This window comes from Callithrix jacchus, chromosome 5 (genome assembly GCF_049354715.1).
Source record: "Callithrix jacchus isolate 240 chromosome 5, calJac240_pri, whole genome shotgun sequence".
NCBI classification, from domain to species: domain Eukaryota; kingdom Metazoa; phylum Chordata; class Mammalia; order Primates; family Cebidae; genus Callithrix; species Callithrix jacchus.
This window is the reverse complement of record NC_133506.1, coordinates 109,247,788-109,267,689: the sequence shown is the minus strand read 5'-3', so window position 1 is coordinate 109,267,689 and position 19,902 is coordinate 109,247,788. Positions and strand designations below refer to the sequence as shown.

Here is a 19,902-nt window from a genome sequence, read left to right as displayed (position 1 = left end):
GAGCTCCTGGATAGGTCAAATGATGTAACATCTGGTTCTCCCTCTTTGCTGGGGAAACTTTAAATAAAATAAGGCCTCTGCCAGGCGCGGTGGCTCAAGTCTGTAATCCCAGCACTTTGGGAGGCCGAAGTGGGTGGATCACAAGGTCAAGAGATGGAGACCATCCTGGTCAACATGGTGAAACCCTGTCTCTAATAAAAAGACAAAAAATTAGCTGGGCATGGTGGCGCATGCCTGTAATCCCAGCTACTCAGGAGGCTGAGGCAGGAGAATTGCCTGAACCCAGGAGGTGAAGGTTGCAGTGAGCAGAGATCACGCCATTGCACTCCAGCCTGGGTAACAGGAGCGAAACTCTGTCTAAAAAAAAAAAAAAAAAAAAAAAAAAGTCCTCAATTTGTGGCTGCCTGGCTTAAGGCTAGGGCAATTTGTACTGTGTCAACTTGAATAAGTTGGGATCTACATTTCCCAGAATCCCGTTCCCTATATGATTTTGAGAGTGAGTTGGCCAAAAGCAGAATTTACAGGATATTAGGCAGGCAGAGGTGAAGTAGCAGTCCTTACCCTTTGTAGGCTATCATGATTAGAAGTGATTATAGACAGATGTAGAGGTGCCTATAAACCACTGAGACCTCTGGTTCCAGGTGTGAGCTCCAGTTTTTTTCTTGCTGTCTTCTGCTCCCAATCTACCTCTTCTTACCAACTGCTGATACTATAGAACAACGGTGGCTTTTTTTTTTTTTTTGAGACACAGTCTTGTTCTGTTGCCCAGATTGGAGTGCAATGGTGTGATCTTGGCTCACTGCAACCTCTGCCCCCCCGCCCAGGTTCAAGCAATTCTTGTACCTCAGCCTCCCAAGTAGCTAGGACTACAGGCATGTGCCACCATGTCCAGCTAAGTTTTTAATTTTTAGTGGAGACTTAGTTTAGCCATATTGGCCAGGCTGGTCTCAAGCTCCTAGCCTCAAGTGATCCAACTGCCTTGGCCTCCCAAAGTGCTGGGATTACAGGTGTGAGCCACTGCGCCCAGCCCAATGGTGACCCCCTGACTCACTGCCAGATACTTGACAGTGAGGCACAAACACAGTAGCTACACAGAGAAATGGCTTTCCACTGACCTCCCATGAGCTTGTTTTGCCATTCTATTTTGGGGCTGGATGTGCTTAGCTTCTCAGATTGACCAAATAGTAATCTCTTCTCTGATCCCCAACTTTTCTCCTGGACCTTCACTTTCTTGTGCCCTCCCCCTTAAAATGTGTAAGATCTTGTCCTAGAATACATTTCCTATCCCGTAAGTAGTAGTTCTGCTTCCCTGAATAACCTCTGACTCTATACTAGGCAGGCTAGTATAAAAATCCAGGCAGCTGCTTACTTACTGTAAGGATTATTTGGTTCCAAGAAACAGAAAGCCATGCTGAACTAATTTAAGCAAAAAAGGGGCTCTTTAATTGGCTGATGTTCTCCAACCGTGGAAGTGCTGGGGTGACTAGAGCCAGGAGTTTAAAAACTGTCAGTCTCTTATCTCTGCCGCTCTTTTCCTGTTAGCTTTATTCTTCCCTACATGGGGAAAGGCCAACCAGCCTAGCTTGGGTCATATGTCTACCACGTGGACTGATCACAGGCTAAAGGAATGAGGCATTACAGTGGATCCACCTGGCTCACTTGCCCACCTCCATGATATGGGATTGAGCCTATTATTAGAAAAAAAGGTAACATAAATGTGGCTGTTCAGAGGATTGTAAACCAGGAAACTACCTCCAGTTACATCTACTACACTACTTTTAGTAAAATTCAACTGGGCAATTTTGAGCATAACAAACGCCATTTCTAGCTAAGGCATTTAAAGACATAGTAGTAGGAGGACACAAATAAGTTGCACATGCCCTTTACAGAATCTGATGTTACAGGCCAGGCGCAGTGGTTCACACCTGTAATCCTGGCATTTTGGGAGGCCAAGGTGGGTGGATCATCTGACGTCAGGAGTTCAAGACCATCCTGGCCAACATGGTGAAGCCCTGTCTTTACTAATAATACAAAAATTAGCTGGGTGTGGTGATGCATGCCTATAATTGCAGCTACTTGAGAGGCTGAGGCAGAAGCATTGCTTGAACCGGGAGGCAGAGGTTGCAGTGAGCTGAGATGACACCATTGCACTCATCTGGCTGACAAGGGCAAAACTGTATTTCAAAAAAAGAAAAAAGAAAAAGAATCTGATATTACACTAAAATGCTTTGAGAGCTTTTTGTACTTTACTGGAAACCTTACAAACATCAGTTTATTATTGAGGATCTTTAGATGGAGCTCCAAAATGTGTCTCACTAGAGGCTTGCTAAGATGGGTAGAAGACACTTTCTTGACAGTAAAAGAAGAGCAAGAAGAGCAATATAAAGTCTTTCTTTCTTTTTTTTTTTTTTTTTAAGACAGAGTGTTAGTCTGTTGCCCAGGCTGGAGTGCAGAGGCACAATCTCGGCTCATGTCAGCCTCCACCACCCAGGTTCAAGTGATTCTCCTTCCTCAGCCTCCCAAATAGCTGGGACAACAGGCATGTGCCACCACATCGAGCTAATTTTTGTATTTTTTTTTTTTTTTAGTAGAGATGAGGGTTCACCTTATTGGCCAGGCTGGTCTTGAACTCCTGGCCTGATGTCATCTGCTAGCCTTGGCCTCCCAAAGTGCTGGGATTACAGGTGTGAGCCACTGTGCCCAGCCAAGAGCAATATAAGTCTTAATTAGGAAGCAAAGGAAGTGAAAGATGGAGAAGACTACATCTTTACTACATTGAGTCTCTCTATCCATTAACATGATATATAATAATGTCTCCATTTGTTTAAGAATTATTTTATGTCTTTAAATAAAGGTTCTAAGTTATCTCCATGAATGATTTGGCCATATTTTATTAGACTTATTCCCAGATACTTTATAGATTTTGGTACTATTACAAATGGTATTTTAAAAATTAAATATTTTAATTGTTTGCTATTAATATATAAGGAAGTATCCTCCCCCACCCCCAGACATCTTATATCCAGAAACTTTAGTGAACTTTATCATTAGTTCTAAGAATTTATCTGGAGAAGCTCTTGAATTTTCTCTATATTGTCTCCTAATTTTTCACATTAAAGCTAATTTTTCTTAGGCGAAAAGTCCAAATTAAATAATATAGGCCTAGGATTATAATATCCTGTATTAGCGTTTTATGCCTTAACAACTAACAAAATTGATTTAGCTCTTACTGAAAATCATACTGGTCTATGCGAGTGCTTTGCAAAGTGTGTTTCGTCAGCTGGGAGAAAGTTTTCATATTTCACACTATATTCTTTTCTTGAAGGTTCAAAAAGGTCCTGAGAAGTCCTGCAAAGAAACGTCTCAAAATTGGGTAAACCCTGCATTCCAAACTGACTTCATCATGGAACCCCTTTCCAAATAATACTTTTAAGCCTTCTGAAGAACTACTTTTTAAAAAAGTATGATTATTATTTTTTCTCTCCTCCCCTTCCCTGAAGAACTACTTTTTATAAAGAACACACTTTGGTAAATGATGGTCTAATGAAAGAAGTCATGAAAACTGGATAACCCCAGGATTTTCTCAAGAGTCTGCTCTCTCATTCACAATGTTCTGTGGAAGCTAAGCTGGGTGGAATAAGGCTCTATTTGGCTTTTTCTTTTTCTATTCTTCAGTCTGTAACAATAACTCCCTGTGGGTTAATGTTGGCATCTAAAAGAAAGAAAAATATGCACATTAGGTCTCATGAGGCTACTCAGTATGTCCGTTCCTCAGGAAAGGGTAACAGCTGGTCGCAGTGGGAGATTGTCCTTGCAGTTCCTATCAATATCTTTTAACCAATGTTGAGATCACATTTCTTCTGTTTCTATTTCCCTTCCTGCTAAACCCCAGGCCATCAGCTCTCATGCCCTGTGTTTTTCCCTACATTATACAGGATCACAAGTGTTTATCAAAAGCTGTCCTTTCCCTGTTCTGTATTATGTACAAAGGCTAAAATTTGACAGAGTACAACTAAATAAATGGAAATGTAAAAGCCCCATAGTAGGGACATATTTTATTGGGGGAGAAAAAAGCTGTGGTTATGTAAGTATTCCTTGGATTGCTATTTCTGATCAGGATGCTTATTACATTATCTGAAAGGATAATGATGAGTGTCTACCTTAATGGGTCCCGCATCGAACTTACTTGAGGAGTTCAGAAAAAATACAGGGTTTTCCCCGACCTGGGACCCTCTGCTTTAGAATCTCTAGTGAGAAGCTTAAGCACTTGTATTTTTAAATGCTCTGGAGTTCGTTCTCTGGCATTTATTAGGTAGCCTTTCTTTTTAAGTAAATCATCTTTCAATATGGTCTTGCCTACATTTTTTTCCTGACTTCAATTTAAAATAACAATGAAGAATATTTTCTTTTTTACTTTTTTTCTTTTGTTTTGCCTAATAAAGCACAATAAGGAATATTTATTTTTTATTTTTATTTTTTTTGAGATGGAGTTTCGCTCTTGTTACCCAGGCTGGAGTGCAATGGCGCAATCTCGGCTCACTGCAACCTCCGCCTCCTGGGTTCAGGCAATTATCCTGCCTCAGCCTCCTGAGAGCTGGGATTACAGGCATGCGCCACCAAGCCCAGCTAATTTTTTGTATTTTTAGTAGAGACTGGGTTTCACCATGTTGACCAGGATGATCTCAATCTCTTGACCTCAAGATCCACCCGCCTCGGCCTCCCAAAGTGCTGAGATTACAGGCTTGAGCCACCGTGCCTGGCCAATAAAGAATATTTTTAAAGAAAAAAAAATCAATTCAGGCCAGAAGTGACAGCTCATGCCAGTAATCCCAGGCCAAGGCATGAGGATAACTTAAGCCCAGGAGTTCAAGACTTGCCTGGGCAACATTGGGAGACTATGTCTCGACCAAAAAAAAAAAAAAAAAAAAAAAGCCTACTGTGATAGCTCATGCCTGTACAGCTACTCAGGAGGCTGAGGTTGAAGAATCACTTGCGCCCAGGAGGTTGAGGCTACAGTGAGCCATGAATGCACCATTGCACTTCAGCCAACCCAAAACAAAACAGAACAAAGCAGAACAGAACAACCTTCCAAACACAAACAAATGTTTTTTTCCACATCTGGCTCTGATCCGTGTTCATACAGAGAAATTTTGGAATTCTGAATTTGTCATTTAGCATTTTATTTTTAAAATTTTCCATGCTACCATACAGTGACTGTCATTTTTAGCAATTGCATGATATTCCAACATGTTTTTATTTGTATCATAACTTAGCTAACCATTTCTCTATTATCAGACATTTAAGCTATTTCTCTATTTTAAGTTGCCCTAAGGAGCTTGATGTGTATGGATTTTGCTTTTGTTTTGAACCAATTCTCTTGGGATAATTTTCTGGAAGTCTGGTTATTGGGTCAGAGGATATGAACTTTTTTTTTTAATGACCTTTGTTAATGATTACTAAATTGCTTTCCAAAAGGTTGAACAAATTCACAAAGGCACGTCCCAACCCCATGCACAATTGCTGAGGTTTTCAGGGAGGGGCAGGCAATTCTAGAGGTCTGTTGAGTTTTCCCATGACAAATAAAGAAATGACTACAAATATACAAGTCGTATTACCTTACCTAAGAAGAAAGGCAAGGGACCTAATAATAACAGTATTATGGCACTGCTCGACCATCTCACCCACTATGGGCCAGCACTTTCCTTGCATTCCTTCTATTGTATAATTCTAATACATATTCTATAATTCTCAACCCTAGGAATTTAGATCTTACTGCTTCTCAGTTCACAGATGAGGCAAGGGTGGGAAGAGAGGTTTAATCCCTTGCCCCAGGGTTATACAGTTAGTATTGTAATGTGGATTTGAACCCTCTATGGTTGGGCTTTAAATTTTATTACTTCATCTTTTTTTTTTTAGATGGAGTCTTGCCCTGTTGCCCAGGCTGTAGTGTAATGGCATGATCTTGGCTCACTGCAACCTCCACCTCCTGGGCTCAAGCAATTCTCCTGCCTCAGCCTCCCGAGTACCTGGGATTACAGGCACGTGACACCACACCCACCTAATTTTTTGTTTCTTTAGTAGAGATGGGGTTTCACCATGCTGGCCAGGCTGGTCTCAAACTCATGACCTCATGATCCTCCCACCTCGGCCTCCCAAAGTGCTGGGATTACAGGTGTGAGCCACCACACCCAGCTGGTTGAATCAGAATGAACCCTGTGTTTTACAACTGCTGCTATGCTATTAGGTTGGTGCAAAAGTAATTGTGGGTTTTGCCATTACAGTTTACTTTTTTTTTTTTTTGAGATGGAGTTTCGCTCTTGTTACCCAGGCTAAAGTGCAATGGCGCAATCTCAGCTCACCACAACCTCCACCTTCTGGGTTCAGGCAATTCTCCTGCCTCAGCCTCCCATGTAGCTGGGATTATAGGCATGCGCCACCATGCCCAGCTAATTTTTTGTATTTTTAGTAGAGATGGGGTTTCACCTTGTTGACCAGGATGGTCTCAATCTCTTGACCTCGTGATTCACACGCCTCGGCCTCCCATAGTGCTGGGATTACAGGCTTGAGCCACCATGCCCGGCCAGATATGGGGTTTCTAAAGAGTCCATGTTGGCCAGGCTGGTATGAACTCCTGACCTCAAGTGATCTGCCCACCTCAGCCTCTGAAAGTGCTGGGATTACAGGCATGAGGCACCATGCTCAAGCCTTACAGTTTACTTTCAATGGCAAAATCTGTAATTACTTTTGCACCAACCTAATAAGTTTCACACCATTGATTCCTAAAGCAGTCCCAGAGTCTCACCAACTAGGTGCCTCTTAATTCCTAAATTGGCTGTAAAATGGAGTGTGATACAATAGATGCATTGGGTTCAAGATGTCCACAATATCCTGCTACTGTTCCCATCAAGAGGCGGTCTATTGACCCTCCCCCTCAAGTCAGGCTGACCTGTGACTTTTTTTGACCAATAGAATGCATTACCACATCACACCAGACTTAGATCTGACAGCTTCAGTGCTCACGCTCTCCTGGAGCCCCAAGCCACTATGTAAACAGGACCAGTCTTTCTAGAGCAACCAGAAGAAATAAATGCGTGGCCAGCCCAGCTTTTTCAGCCATCACAGCTGAGGCTCTAGATATGATTGTCACCATCTTGGATCCTCTATCCTCACTTAAATCACCCAGCTGTTCCACAACATGTGGAACAGAAACAAACCATCCCCGATGAGCTAAGAATCAGCTGTTGTTTTAAATGCTGTTACATATTGAGGTGCTTTGTTATGCAACAAAAAGAACTGAAGTAATAGGGTTTACTTTGGTGAAAACCAAGTGCAGAAAGAGTACCAGCAGTATGTGCGGTCTTCCCTAACCCTCACACAAGCAGAATAAAGCTCACTGACATTTATGACCTCTCATGCCACCTAGCACTTAACCTCTCTCATGACACTGACTCTGCTGCACACAGCCTTAACTTATGTACATGGCTGCCTTCCCTACCAGATTAGGTATAAATTACCTTGGTAACCACAGCCTTTTCTGCAAGGCCTGGCACAAAAGAGTAGCTGAATATATATTTGTTGAATGAATTTTGACTTGCTCTTGGTTGATTGATGAAAGCACTTGAAATGGAATAACAGCTTTTATTTATTGTGCTGAGCATTGTGCAAAGTATTTTATCTAGATTATTTCATTTAATCTTCACAACGATCCCATGAAATAGGCCCAATGATTATCTTCATTTTACAGATGAGGAAACTAAGAGGCTAAGTAGCTTGCTTGAAGTCACGCTGCTAGGAGCCTGCACAGATTCAAACCCCACTTTGCAAAAAGGAAAACTTTTATTATGAAACATTTCAATCACACAAATAACTATAGAGATGAATATAACACACACCATTTTACTTCTGCTTCCCCAAAGTCACTGCTTTTAACAATAAAATGCTGCAGATTCGGCTTAAGTTCCTTGTCATTGGGAGGGTACACAGTGAACTTCAACTGATCTGTATCCTTCTCTTCCTCCTTCATCCTTGATCCCAAGATAACCACCAACATGAATCTGGTGTTTTTAACTCATGCCTGTTTTTGTTTTTTCAACATATGCATGGAGTCATAGGCAATGTTTTGTGGGTTTTTAAAAAACTACATAAAAGGAATCATATTGTAGGCTGGGCACAGTGGCTCACGCCTGTAATCCCAGCACTTTGGGAGGCCAAGGCGGGCAGATCACCTGAGGTTGGGAGTTCGAGACCAGCCTGACCAACATGAAAAACCCCCATCTCTACTAAAAATACAAAATTAGCTGGGTGTAGTGGCGCATGCCTATAATCCCAGCTACTCGGGAGGCTGAGGCAGGAGAATCCCTTGAGCCCAGGAGGCAGAGGTTGCAGTGAGCCGAGATTGCACCACTGCACTCCAGCCTGGGCAACAAGAGCAAAACTCAGTCTCAAAAAAAAAAAAAAAAAAAAAAAAAAAAAGAAGGAATCATACTGTTTCATTCCTCTGTGCCAGAAATGGCTTTTTCTCAGTCAATAAATACATTGTTTAGATTTATCCATGTTAATATATGTAACCTTTGGGTACTATATATTTCACTGTAGAACTACACCATAATTTATTAGTCATTCACCTGTTGATGGACATTGTTTCCAAAAAGAATGTTTTTGTTGCTGTTACAATGTTTCGATGGACATTTGTAGACACGTCTCCCTAAACAGATCAGTAACAGTTTCCACCTAGGAGTGTAGTTGCTGGATTACAGTTTACATACATCTTTGGCTCTACTAGATTTTTTCCAAATTGTGCGAAGTGGTTGTACTAATATTCCCAGAGCCCAGTCTCTTAAACATTATGCTTTTTTTTTTTTTTTTTTTTTGAGACAGGGTCTCACTCTATTGTCCTGGCTAGAGTACAGCGGTGCAATCATAGCTCACCGCAGCTTTGTTCTCCCAGCCTGAAGTGATCCTCTCACTTCAGCCTCCCAAGTAGCTGGGACTACAGGCGCATGCCATCATTTCCGACTAATTTGTTTTATTTTTATTTTTAGTAGAGATGAGGTTTTGCTATGTTGTCCAGGCTGGTCTCGAACTCCTGAGTTCAAGTAATCTTCCCACCTCAGCCTCCCAAAGTGTTCCCAAAGAATATAGGCATGAGACACTGCACCCAACCATAGGCCATAATCTTGATACTAGTTCTAGGGTTATCGTCATACAAGTGTTTTTAGTGTCTGTGCTGGGCGAGATAATACTTTAGGCTTTTGCAGCAATTAAACGAATGAAGCCATTGCAGTGTGTGCACAAAACCCTAAGAGGTCTGGTTGGTTGGTTGGTTGGCTGGATGTGTGATGGTAGATAGCACTAGCTCTGTTAGGACTCACCTCAACTACAAAAATGTCTCAGAATCATGCAGGTCAAACGCTGCGTATGGGCATCCAACCCAAGGTTAAGTAAGGGCTGAAATCTAGGCTGGGCCTCTGTACTTTACTCACCATGGAGACTGGCACAGGGCTGTGCCTGTCTAGGGAATGGAACACCTGTTGCCTAATTTGCATAATGCCACTAAATAGGCTCGTGGCAGTCCTGGGTAGAATGCATTCATCTTTGGCAAATTGGTGTGCCTGATCAAATGGGAGACAGGTGTTATTAAGAAATTTACTAGGTTTTAGAATAGGCAGAGCCAGAATATGGTCCCAGAGAAATAGCAGGGCGTGTGTGGAGGTTAGCAGCAATGGAAAATTTGGGTGGTGTCCAAGCTCCCATATTGCTATGTACTCTGCCCATCACTCCTGGGAGTGGGTCACCTTGGCCAAATGTCTCATCCCAGGCAACTGTCTCCCTGCAATTCTGTCAGACTTCTGGGTCTTGCTGTTTCAGACCATCTCAGCTTTAACTGTGTGCCTAAGGGTATGAAAACTAACAAAATAAACATGGTAGATGAGATTACAAACCTCACCCAGAGAGGGTCCACTGCAGTTTCCCTACAGATTCAAGCAATTCAAACGCCCATACACAGGCGTCCAGCATGGTAGGGTGGCCTCCTGGAGAATCTCAATAGTTGGACCAGAAGGTATCTCTCCCATGGAATCAAATGAGGTTAAGTAACAGTTTTTGGTGATTTAATTGCTTCTGGTAATTTAATTACATGCATGGACCTTGCTGTAATTAAAGGACCTAAACTGGCTGTTTAGGTAGAACTTCACCCTACCTGAAGGAGTCTGCAGAGTTTCTTAGGCTCCATTTCTAAACTAAACTGCAATTGGAAGAAGCTGGGAAGAGTGGAGGGGGCTCCGGGAAGCTGAGAAATATGGCCAACCATATTCCTGACAGCCACGCATTAAACAGGACCAGAATCACAATCTTAAATAACTAGCTAAAAAACTCCCAAGTAATATGTGGGGGTGATGGTGCCTGGGTAGCAGGCCCCTTCATCACAACCCCTTGGATGGGGCTCCTGCCCTGGTAAGCCAGGGCACCTGAGGTTCAGCAGGGAGGCCGGAAACAGTCCTCTTTTATCACGTTTTGAATGATATCACATTCCCTTTTACCAATGCTGTCCATGGTTCAAGAAAGAAATGCACTGTGTTAATTTCCTAGGGCCTCTAACAAAATACTGCAAACTGAGTGGCTTAAGACAGGAGAAATTTACTTTTTTTACTTTTTTATTTTTTCTTCTTTTCACAAAATATAAGGACACCAAAGAAAGGAAAGGAGAAATTTACTGTATCACAGTTCTAGTGGGAAGAAGTCCAAATCAAGGTGGCAGCGGGGCCATGCTCCCGCTCTGAAACCGTAGGGGTTCCTTGCCTTTTTCTTGCTTCTGGTGGTTTGCTGGTGATTTGGCAGTCTTTGACTTATAATACATTAACCCAATTCTCTGTCTTCACATGGTGCTATCTCTGTGTCTCCCTGCCTTCACATGGTTGTCTTCTTATAAGGATGCCAGTCACATTGGAGTAGTGGTCTAATCTATTCCAGGATGACCTCAGCTTAACTAGTTACATCTTCAATAGCTCTGTTCCCACATAAGGTCACATTCTGAGGTACTGGGGGCAGAAGGTTAGGGTTTTACCTTTTTTTTTTTTTTTTTGAGATAGAGTTTTGCTCTTGTTGCCCAGGCTGGAGTGCAATGGCATGATCTCGGCTCACTGCAACCTCTACCTCCCGGGTTCAAGTGATTCCCCTGCCTTAGGCTTCTGAGTAGCTGGGATTACAGGCATGTGCCACCATGCCCAGCTAAGTTTTATATTTTTAGTAAAGACAGGGTTTCCATGTTGGTCAGGCTGATCTCGAACTCCCGAACTCAGGTGATCTGCCTACCTTGGCCTCCCAAAGTGCTGGGATTACAGGTGTGAGCCACGGCGCCTGGCCCTCAACATTCTTTCTGAAGAGACACGATTCTACCCATAACAGATCTGTTTCTGTATAAACTGCTCCCAAGGTCTCTGGACTTGCCTCTAGTGGCAGTATAGTGAGTTGGTTAATCCATGGGCTCCAAGTCAGATTGCTTGAGCGAAAATCTTCCCATTGCTGCTGTGTGACTAAAGTCTGTGAAACAGAAATACAATGATACAGATTGCTGTGATGCAGAAATAAATACAGATTACAAGAATATCTAGTATTTAAGGTTGGTGGAAGATTAGGATAAAGTACTTTGCATGGTGCTGGGCACTAAGTGCTCATTAAGTGTTAGTTACTTCAGTGCCATTAGTATTGTTATTCCCCAACTCTTTCCGTTGACTTTTCTAGGAGTGGGTTATTTATTCTTCCCGGCAGACACACATGGTCCTGGGGCATAACAAATGCATCTCCATTTTAAGAGAACTGGAAGTGGGGTGGAGTGTGGGAGGGCATCTTCAGTGTATACCTATAAAGGAGGCAGTTCATATTTATTAGCACTAAAAAAGTTCTTTCTGTAGATGCTTCCAATAGAAAAGTAGGGCATTTCTCAAACATGTGCCCCTGAAGTCGGAGGGACTGCCAAGAGAATAAAACCAACTGATTTTTTTTTTTTTTTTTTTTGAGTCTTGCTATGTTTCCCAGGCTGGAGCGCGGTGGTGTGATCATAGCTCACTGCAACCTTGAAATCCTGGGCTCAAGCCATCCTTCACCTTAGTCTCCTGAGCAGCTAGGACTACAGGAGTGTGCTACCACATCCAGCTAATTTTTTTTTTTTTTTTTGAGACAGGGTCTCACTCTGTTGCCCAGGCTGCTATGCAGACACAATCATAGTTCACTATAGCCTCAATCTCCTGAACTCAAGCAGATCCTCCTGCCTCAGACTCCTGAGGAGCTGGGACTACAGGCGAGTGCCACCATGCCCGGCTAACAGGTTTTACTATGTTGCCTAAGCTGGTATTGAACTCCTGGGCTCAAGCAATCCTCCTGCCTCGGTCTCTGAAAGTGCTGGGATTACATGCATAAGAATTAGCTAACTTATTTTTATTTTTCTGCCCCCTCCCCCAGAATTAGCTAACTTTTTAAAAATGCCTCACAAGGTGACATTTACCTCGATGCATTTTCTCCATGGTCCTGTGTCAAGCCCTCACTAAGCTTTAAAACAGGTTCAGAAACTTCACCATGCTCAAGTCCCAGAACTGAAAGCTGACTCATACTAAAAATATTCACATAATGTACAAGATACAGAAAACGAGAGGGCAGGTTATGTAATTTACAATGATAAAAATGTCATTGGGGAACCACTGCCTTTCATAGGTCCCATCATAGCTTCTCTCCTTAGTGAGAATGATCAGAAGGCTGCTGGGTGGATACAGAGTCAGAGTGAGGGGCTTGGGTCATAGAATTTAAATGAATAAAAAAGCACTGGGTTCAGCTCTGACCGGTTTGACTTCTCAGACAGCCAGGCTTCCTGATGAAATGGCATTGGATACCTTCTTCCTTTCATGGACACTTACTATTTCTTCTATTTTTTTTTCTTTGGTCTCCTTTGAATAATTTTATTTTTTACCTTCTTATTCTGACATATTTCTTTTTGGATTAAGTGTTTTGCTCTATTCACCAGATTCTAATTTTTTGTTGTTGTTAAGGTTAGGATTAGAGTCTGATAGAAATGATCCATGACTAATCTGTGCAGAAAGACGTCATATTTATAAGACCATGTAGGAGGTGTGGTGGCTCACGCCTGTAATCCCAGAACTTTGGGAGGCTGAGGCGGGCAGATTATCTGAGGTCAGGAGTTTGAGACCAGCCTGACCAACATGGTGAAATCTCATCTCTACTAAAAATACAAAATTAGCCAGGCATGGTAGTGCCCACCTGTAATCCCAGCTAGGGGAGGCTGAGGCAGGAGAATAGCTTGATTCTGGAAGGTGGAGGTCGCAGTGAGCCAAGATGCGGCCATTGCTCTCTAGCCTGGGCGACAAGAGCGAAACTCTGTCTCAAAACAAAAAAACATGCGAATGATTTCAGGGGATTGTGGACATCCTTGATGTCCCAGGTTAAATTCCTATGCATCCTCAGTTAAAATTCCTGCCTTAAGCAGACTTGGCGCATTTTTGAGCTGAGAAAGCTGAAGCCTAACAACATCATCTTATTTTCCTCATGGCCAAGTTCTTAGGATCACCTTCCACCCTCACTTCTCTTCTCATTCCTCCACTTTCTGATCTTATATTAGGGCCACCTCTGTGACACTGGAACTGCTCAGACCTTGTGGTTACTTCCTCAGCCACAGGTACTGGGTTGAGGTCTAATGGTGATTGCAGTGAATCCTATTTTCTCACCTTTTTCCCTTTGACTTGTATCTTGCACTTTCTCTAGTATTCCAATCAACACACTCCTCTGTTTTTCCCTCATTCCTTTTTTCTGGCAGGCTGTGCCCATGTCCCCTTGAATTGGGTGGAACTGACATATGCTTTCACCCCTGGTCTTTGTCCTTCCTTTTCATAGCCATATTCATAGCCCCATCTCCCTCTTTTACTCCTTCTGTCTCCCTCTTTTTCTTTCCTATCAATGTTTCCAGAGCTTAAATCCATGAACATCATTTTCTCAGCTTCTTTATATGCCTGTCTCCACTACTTCTAAGTATTGTCTTTCTTTTTTATTTTTGAGACAGTCTTGCTCTGTTGCCCAGGCTGGAGTGCAGTGGTGCGATCTCAGCTCACTGGAACCTCTGCCCCCAGGGGTTCAGGTGATTCTCCTGCCTCAGCCTCCCAAGTAGCTGGGATTACAGGTGCATACCACACTGGCTAATTTTTGTATTTTTAGTAGGGACAGGATTTCACCATGTTGGCTAGGCTAGTCTTGAACTCCTGATCACCTGATCTACCAGCCTTGGCCTTCCAAAGTGTTGGGATTACAGATGTGAGCCACCATGCCCAACCTAGCATTGTCTTTCTTTAAAATATATTTTTAAACATGATTTTCAGCCCATATTTGTATTTTCCATTCAGACCACTCCTCTGAGCTCCACAGTTGTGTATTCAACCTAATTACTATTTGCACTTTCATGTCACAACAATGGATCAAAAATAAAACCAACACTTCTCTGCCCCCAGCTTTCTCCTTCTCAGAAAATTGCACCCCAGTTCACATAGTAACTCAAGCCAGAGGAATCATCATGCATTGTTCCTTTTTCTTTACCAGCAACAACATGAGTAAGCGTGCTGCTCTACTTCCAAAATATATCTTGAGTCTAAAGCAGTGCCTTCATCCCCAGAGCCTGATCCTTAGGTCAGACCAGCATCATTTCTCACCTGAACCACATCCAGCATCCTCTTAACTACTCTCCCTGATTCGACATTGGTCTCCCTCTAATCTGTTCTTCCCACAGCAGCTACAGCTTGCTTTTAAAAACAGAAATTACATTATGTCACTCTCTGCTTAACTCTCTTTAATAGCTTCCTATTCATTCACAAAACATGTTTACTGCACACCCTCTCTGTACCAGACCCCCCAAAATCCCTGCCCTCATGAAATAAATGAAGGATAGGGGTAAGGGTTATGAAAAAAAGAAGGGATGAGGAATGGGGAATTTGTGTGTGTATGTGGTTACAGTTTATAATACAGCATGCAGGCCTGGTGTGGTGGCTCACACCTGTAATCCCAGCACTTCAGGAGGCTGAGGCAGGCGGATCCGGATCACCTGATGTCAGACCAGCCTGACCAACATGGTGAAATTCCGTCTCAACTAAAAATACAAAAAAATTTACCTGGGTATGTTGGCACGTTCCTGTAGTGGGACTACTCAGGTGGCTGAGGAGGAGAATCACTTGAACCCGGGAGGCAGAGGTTGCAGTGAGCTGAGAGTGCACCACTGCACTCCAGCATGGGTGACAGAGTGAGACTCTGTCTCAAAAAATAAAAAATAAAATAGCAAGTCCAGGGAAGACTTAACCGAGTCTGAGTAGGTGACCTTTGAGCAAAGGACTTGAAAGAGGTGAGAGAGTGAGTTTTGCAGAATATTCCATGTGGAGGAGGCCCTGAGGTAGAGTCACAGCTGGCTTTGGGACTGAGCAGAGTAGAATAAAATCCAAGCTTCACTATTTACTATGGTAAATATTAAGTATTTACTAAGGGCAGCCCAGGCCCCTATTCACTCCAAAAAACAAAGACAAGAAACGATCCTCTTTAGCTCCAATCTTCTTTCCTGTCACTCCCTCCCTCACTACATTCCTTCCACACTGGTCTTCCAGTTTACCAGGGGTTGTTTCTTCCTTTTTCTTGTGTTGTGCATTAGCTAGGAATACTCCTTCAATCCTTATGCCCGCATATAATTTGCAAGGCTGGTTCCTTCTCATCCAGTAAGTTTCAGTTTGAATTTCACTTTAGGCCTTTTCTGACCACAGGAACTGAAACAGGGCTCTTTTTCTTTCTTTCCTATATCAGTTTCCTATTTGTTTCCTTCCTGGCATCTACCAGGATGCCAGGCATGCAACTGGGATTCATATATACGTGAATTAGACTTAAATCTCATTAGGTATAGTAGATGGTATCTGTCATTTAAATTTGCATTTGGTTACTGGTGAAGATTAAGCATTTTCCCAAGTAATTGTTAGTTTTCTTAGCCTGATTTCTTTTCTATATTTTGGCTAAACAAATGCTCATTTAAAGTCACTTTGTTTTCTGGCTGGCCAGCCAAAACCCCACCCTGTCCATTTATTTGGGGGGAATTTATTTTCCCAAATTCCTAGAAGAGATAGTGACTCACAGTGACCATCTCTGCAAGAATCACTCCAAAACCCAACCCATTCAGAGAAAAGTGCTTCATTTCGATAACATCAAGCTGTGAAAACGGGCAAGAAATCTGCATTTGAGTGGTACCAGGTTTCACCATTATGCAGTTATTGAGCAATTATGAATGGCCAACCCAATTATAAGTTACAGTGAAATGACGGTCACAGGGAAGCTCAAAGCCCCGAAGCAAGGGAAGCTCTGCTTCTCACCGGCCCCTCTGTCTTTTCCAGGGCGCTCTCCGTCGAGGCAGGAGATGACCTGGCTGACCCTTCGAGCCTGCCCAGAGCAAAGGCGGCAGAACCAGTGCTAGGCTTGCGATGCAGGATACTGAGGGTCCTCCGAGTTCTGGACCTTCCCGCCCGGCCCCTCTCCCGGGCATCAAGGAGATGATGGCTCCTCTCGCGAGAGCGCGAGCAGAACCCCGCTCGGGGCGGCGGCGGGATGTTCGCCGAGCACTTTAGACCGCGCCCCTTTGGCGCAGCTGGGAGAGGCGCGGCGGAGGCGCTGCCGGGAGAGGCCGGCGGCGCGCACGCGCTGGTGAGCGAGGAGGGCTCGGGGGTGCGGGGGCGCGGGGGCACGAGGGCGAGGGGCGGGGCCTGCGTCGCGCCGCGGGCACGTCGCCGCGCGTCCTCAGTATTTAATGTCTCTGTGTTCCACCTGCCTGGGCAAGCACGTGGGGGAGCTGCGGAAGCCGGGCTCTGTGGGCCGGGCCGCGGGGCAGAGCCGGGGGCCGGCGGCGGCGCGCGGACTCCGGACCCCGCACCCCGACAGTCGCCGAGAGCTGGTAGGTCGGGGGCGGCTGCGCCGGGGACCCCCTGTCGGAGCCCCAAAGGCGGCGCGGTCTGGGCGATGGGGAGCTTGGGGTGCAGGTGCAGGGTGCGACGCGCGCTGTAGGTACCCCAGGGACGAGACGCTCCGGACGCCAAGGTGTCCTGGGGGCTCCCGGCCGCCGCGCGCTGTCAGGCAGGCCCGTCTTTCCCTCCCTCGCCTGCGTCCCCTCTCCCCCTCCCCCGCCGCTTGTCTGCCCGCGGGCTACTGTCAGATCGCGTGTGCGCGGCTCTGGGCGGCGCTCTGCGGCCGCGCGGTCCACCCCACGCGCGTCACTGCCCTCTGGGGCGGGGGACGAGGGCGCGACGCCCGGGGCTCCTTTCTGCGGCTCAACTTTACCAGAGCGCGCACACCCGCCTTCGAGGCGGACCCGAGCGCGTCCCACCCAAGGTCGCCCAGCCCCGCGGGCGTTTACTTTTCAAAGGTCGTGTGTACACAGTCTGAGCCCGGAGCTGCCCCTTCACTTCTGGAGCCTCACCCAACTTCTCACCCTCGGGTCGCCCCGGGCTGCGCCCCGCCGAGGCCGGCGACAGAGGCCGACCGGAGCCGGCGGCGCAGTCCCTGAGAGTTCCGTGCGGGGAGCCAGCGGAACCGGGACTGTGGGCCGGGACACCGCCAGTTGTGATCCAGCTGTGTTCCGGGCGAAGGGACCATTCGAACCGAGTTGGGGTCTGGAGGTTGGAGGCTGAGGGGTGTCTCGGGGGAATTCGCATTCGTAGTCCCCACAGGCATGTCCGGAGGGGCGGAGACCGTCCAGCCCCGGGTGTCCACCGACCTCACGCCGGGGCCGGCAAGTGTCACGTGTTCGGCCCCGCCTGCGGCCCAGTGTCCCAATCCATGATCTGGAGGGACCCTGTTCGTTTCAGGGTTACGGTGGGCTGGCAGAGTCAGTGGCTGGACGCCTCGAACGCGGGATTTCTGGCGTTCAACTCTTTTGTGCCCTTGCTGAAGGTTCTTCCCGTTTCCCTCCTGGGAGCGATAGAAGACGGAAGGTGTTGATCGTGGTGGGCGGTGCTGAGGCGACTCGGAACGGCATGAGAGCCCTGGGCGTTTTTGGATCTTCCCTCTCCTGGAGGATGTCCAGGGTGGCTGCGCCTTCCTGCCGTTAACACAAACCCGGTGGACTTGGCTCCAGGTGCAAGTCGAGTCCTCTCAAGCTGGGTAGGGTGTATGCGCAGGGCAATTAGTGAGGTTAAACTGGTATCTTTCCCCTACTGTAGTGCGGGTTACTTAATGTTTAAATTTGTCTCCAGTGAAATCTAGGCTCCTGGAACTGGTGCAACAGTATCTGTTAGTTACTGATCAAGGAACACCGTTCACAAAAAGCTATTAATTCTGGCAGCTAGTAACCTTACATGCTCATGTAACTGCTAAGTCCTTCCCAAATTAGTACCTTTTTTTTTTTTAACTCTTTATTTAGAAAGCAAAGCTTAGACTCTTAGCACCACCCATCCACTTGGCTCTTAAAGGTACAGAACATCTTTGAAATGAAGAGGTCAGCCTGACTTGATCGTTTATATGATTCCTCTGTTCTTGGCATTCAAGTGCTTCACCTGATGATTATTTAAGACCCTAAGCACTGGAAGCACGTGAAGTTATGTTTTGGGAGCCTTTTGACGTGTTGAACCTTTCCTCTTTAACCCCTAACTAATTTTGTAGGTTCTACAGAATTCCTGGGTGTATTCTCTTTGAAATATGGCCCTAGGTTAGAGGAGGATCCGATAGGTATGCAAATCACTAAAGCCTGAGTCCATTACTGGATTACTAGGCTCTGTCTTCATGCCTGTTGTTAGATGCTGGCCCAGAAATTGCAGGTAACAGATCCTAGCCAGTAAGTGAGACAGGCCTAATGGATCTGCGTCTAGGTGGAATTCCTCGTAGGAATATCTCTCCCATCTCCCAGCTGTTTCTAGGAAATGCATTCTCACTTGGCCACTGCAGGGTGACAGTGGAGGTGTCAGTTGTAATAGAGGAATCATATGAATATCAAGTCACTGCTCAGGTGCTGAAGTCGATAATGTCTCCAGTGTAAAGTTGCTGAACATCAATACTTAAAAACAATTTATCTGGCTACCTGGTAACCCAAATTATTCTTGGGCATTGGACATAGGCTGGGTGGCCGCCGTATTTTCGGGGAAGGCTGGTGTTAGCCTCTACAGTGTTCCCTTTTCCTGTCCTAAAGACAAATAGAGATCATATTTGTGATAGTGGGGACTGCAATAGGTGCTTAAGCATTGCTCTTCTCCTCTTCTTCCTAAACAAGCCCTGAGCCTGACTTTGTTTTTCTTGAATTACTTGAGTGACTTGAATTCTATTAAAAGCACCCCTCTCCCCGTCTCTGACCCAGAAACTTGTTTGGGAGGAAAAACAAATTGGTTTTCCTAAGCTTTGCCGGCTAGCCCCCTGGTCCTCGCCTGCAGCATGACTTGATTGTGTGTGCATTTCAGGGCTTTGAAGAGTAGGCAGCTTGTACTGGAGAGCTGTACCTGGAGAGCTGGCCCTAGAGTTCCCCTAGGTCACTCCTTCCTAATCTTACCTGTGAGTCTAGAATGATTGGGCCTCTCTGTAGCTTGGTCTGTTTTCCTTTTGTGGGGAAGTCAGTTGTTTCGAGTAGGAGTTAATACCTTCAGCTTGTCATTCTCAGGCGTTTTCCTCCACTATGGGGTGGTAGTGGATGCTGTGGGCATCATGTCCCATTGAAATCATCTCATACTGTTTGAGAGTTGCTCATCTTTATGGTGAGGGGTGTATTTTAGTCCTAAATCTTGCTTCTTCCATGTTCCTTCCTGGTGTGATACCTCAGGAGTTTTTGGTTTTATGATCATTTAACATTAATGATTCTATGAAGCATCCCACTGAAGGAAGCTGCTGGCCTTGGTACCTGATTCTAAG

At 45.1% G+C, this 19,902-nt stretch overlaps 2 protein-coding genes and 1 long non-coding RNA gene across 8 annotated transcripts in view; 2 read left to right on the top strand and 1 right to left on the bottom strand.

The window, feature by feature from the left end:
* The window catches only part of LOC108591813 (uncharacterized), a 39,699-nt gene extending 35,661 nt beyond the window's left edge, over positions 1-4,038 (top strand). For both annotated transcript variants that reach the window (XR_013535853.1, XR_013535854.1), the window contains one exon: positions 3,326-4,038. This is a non-coding gene — a long non-coding RNA (uncharacterized LOC108591813). The remainder of the gene's footprint in view (positions 1-3,325) is intronic.
* Positions 4,039-10,615: 6,577 nt separating this feature from the next.
* LOC118153509 (uncharacterized) lies at positions 10,616-17,723 on the bottom strand. Its single transcript, XM_078375427.1, has 3 exons — positions 17,364-17,723; positions 15,159-17,138; positions 10,616-11,538 (listed from the first exon to the last, which is right to left on the bottom strand). The coding sequence occupies exons 1-2, from the start codon at positions 17,721-17,723 to the stop codon at positions 16,356-16,358; spliced, it is 1,143 nt and encodes a 380-aa protein (XP_078231553.1). The 3' UTR covers positions 10,616-11,538; positions 15,159-16,355.
* The window catches only part of AKAP1 (A-kinase anchoring protein 1), a 36,784-nt gene continuing 33,547 nt past the window's right edge, over positions 16,666-19,902 (top strand). The window contains exon 1 of one of the 5 annotated variants that reach the window (XM_035301134.3): positions 16,666-16,719. The gene's annotated coding sequence lies outside the window, so the exon portion shown is untranslated. Of the gene's footprint in view, positions 16,720-16,849; positions 16,967-17,458; positions 18,172-19,902 lie in introns of those variants that run through there. The other 4 variants (XM_078374119.1, XM_008997317.5, XM_078374120.1 and 1 more) reach the window with 4 other exon arrangements.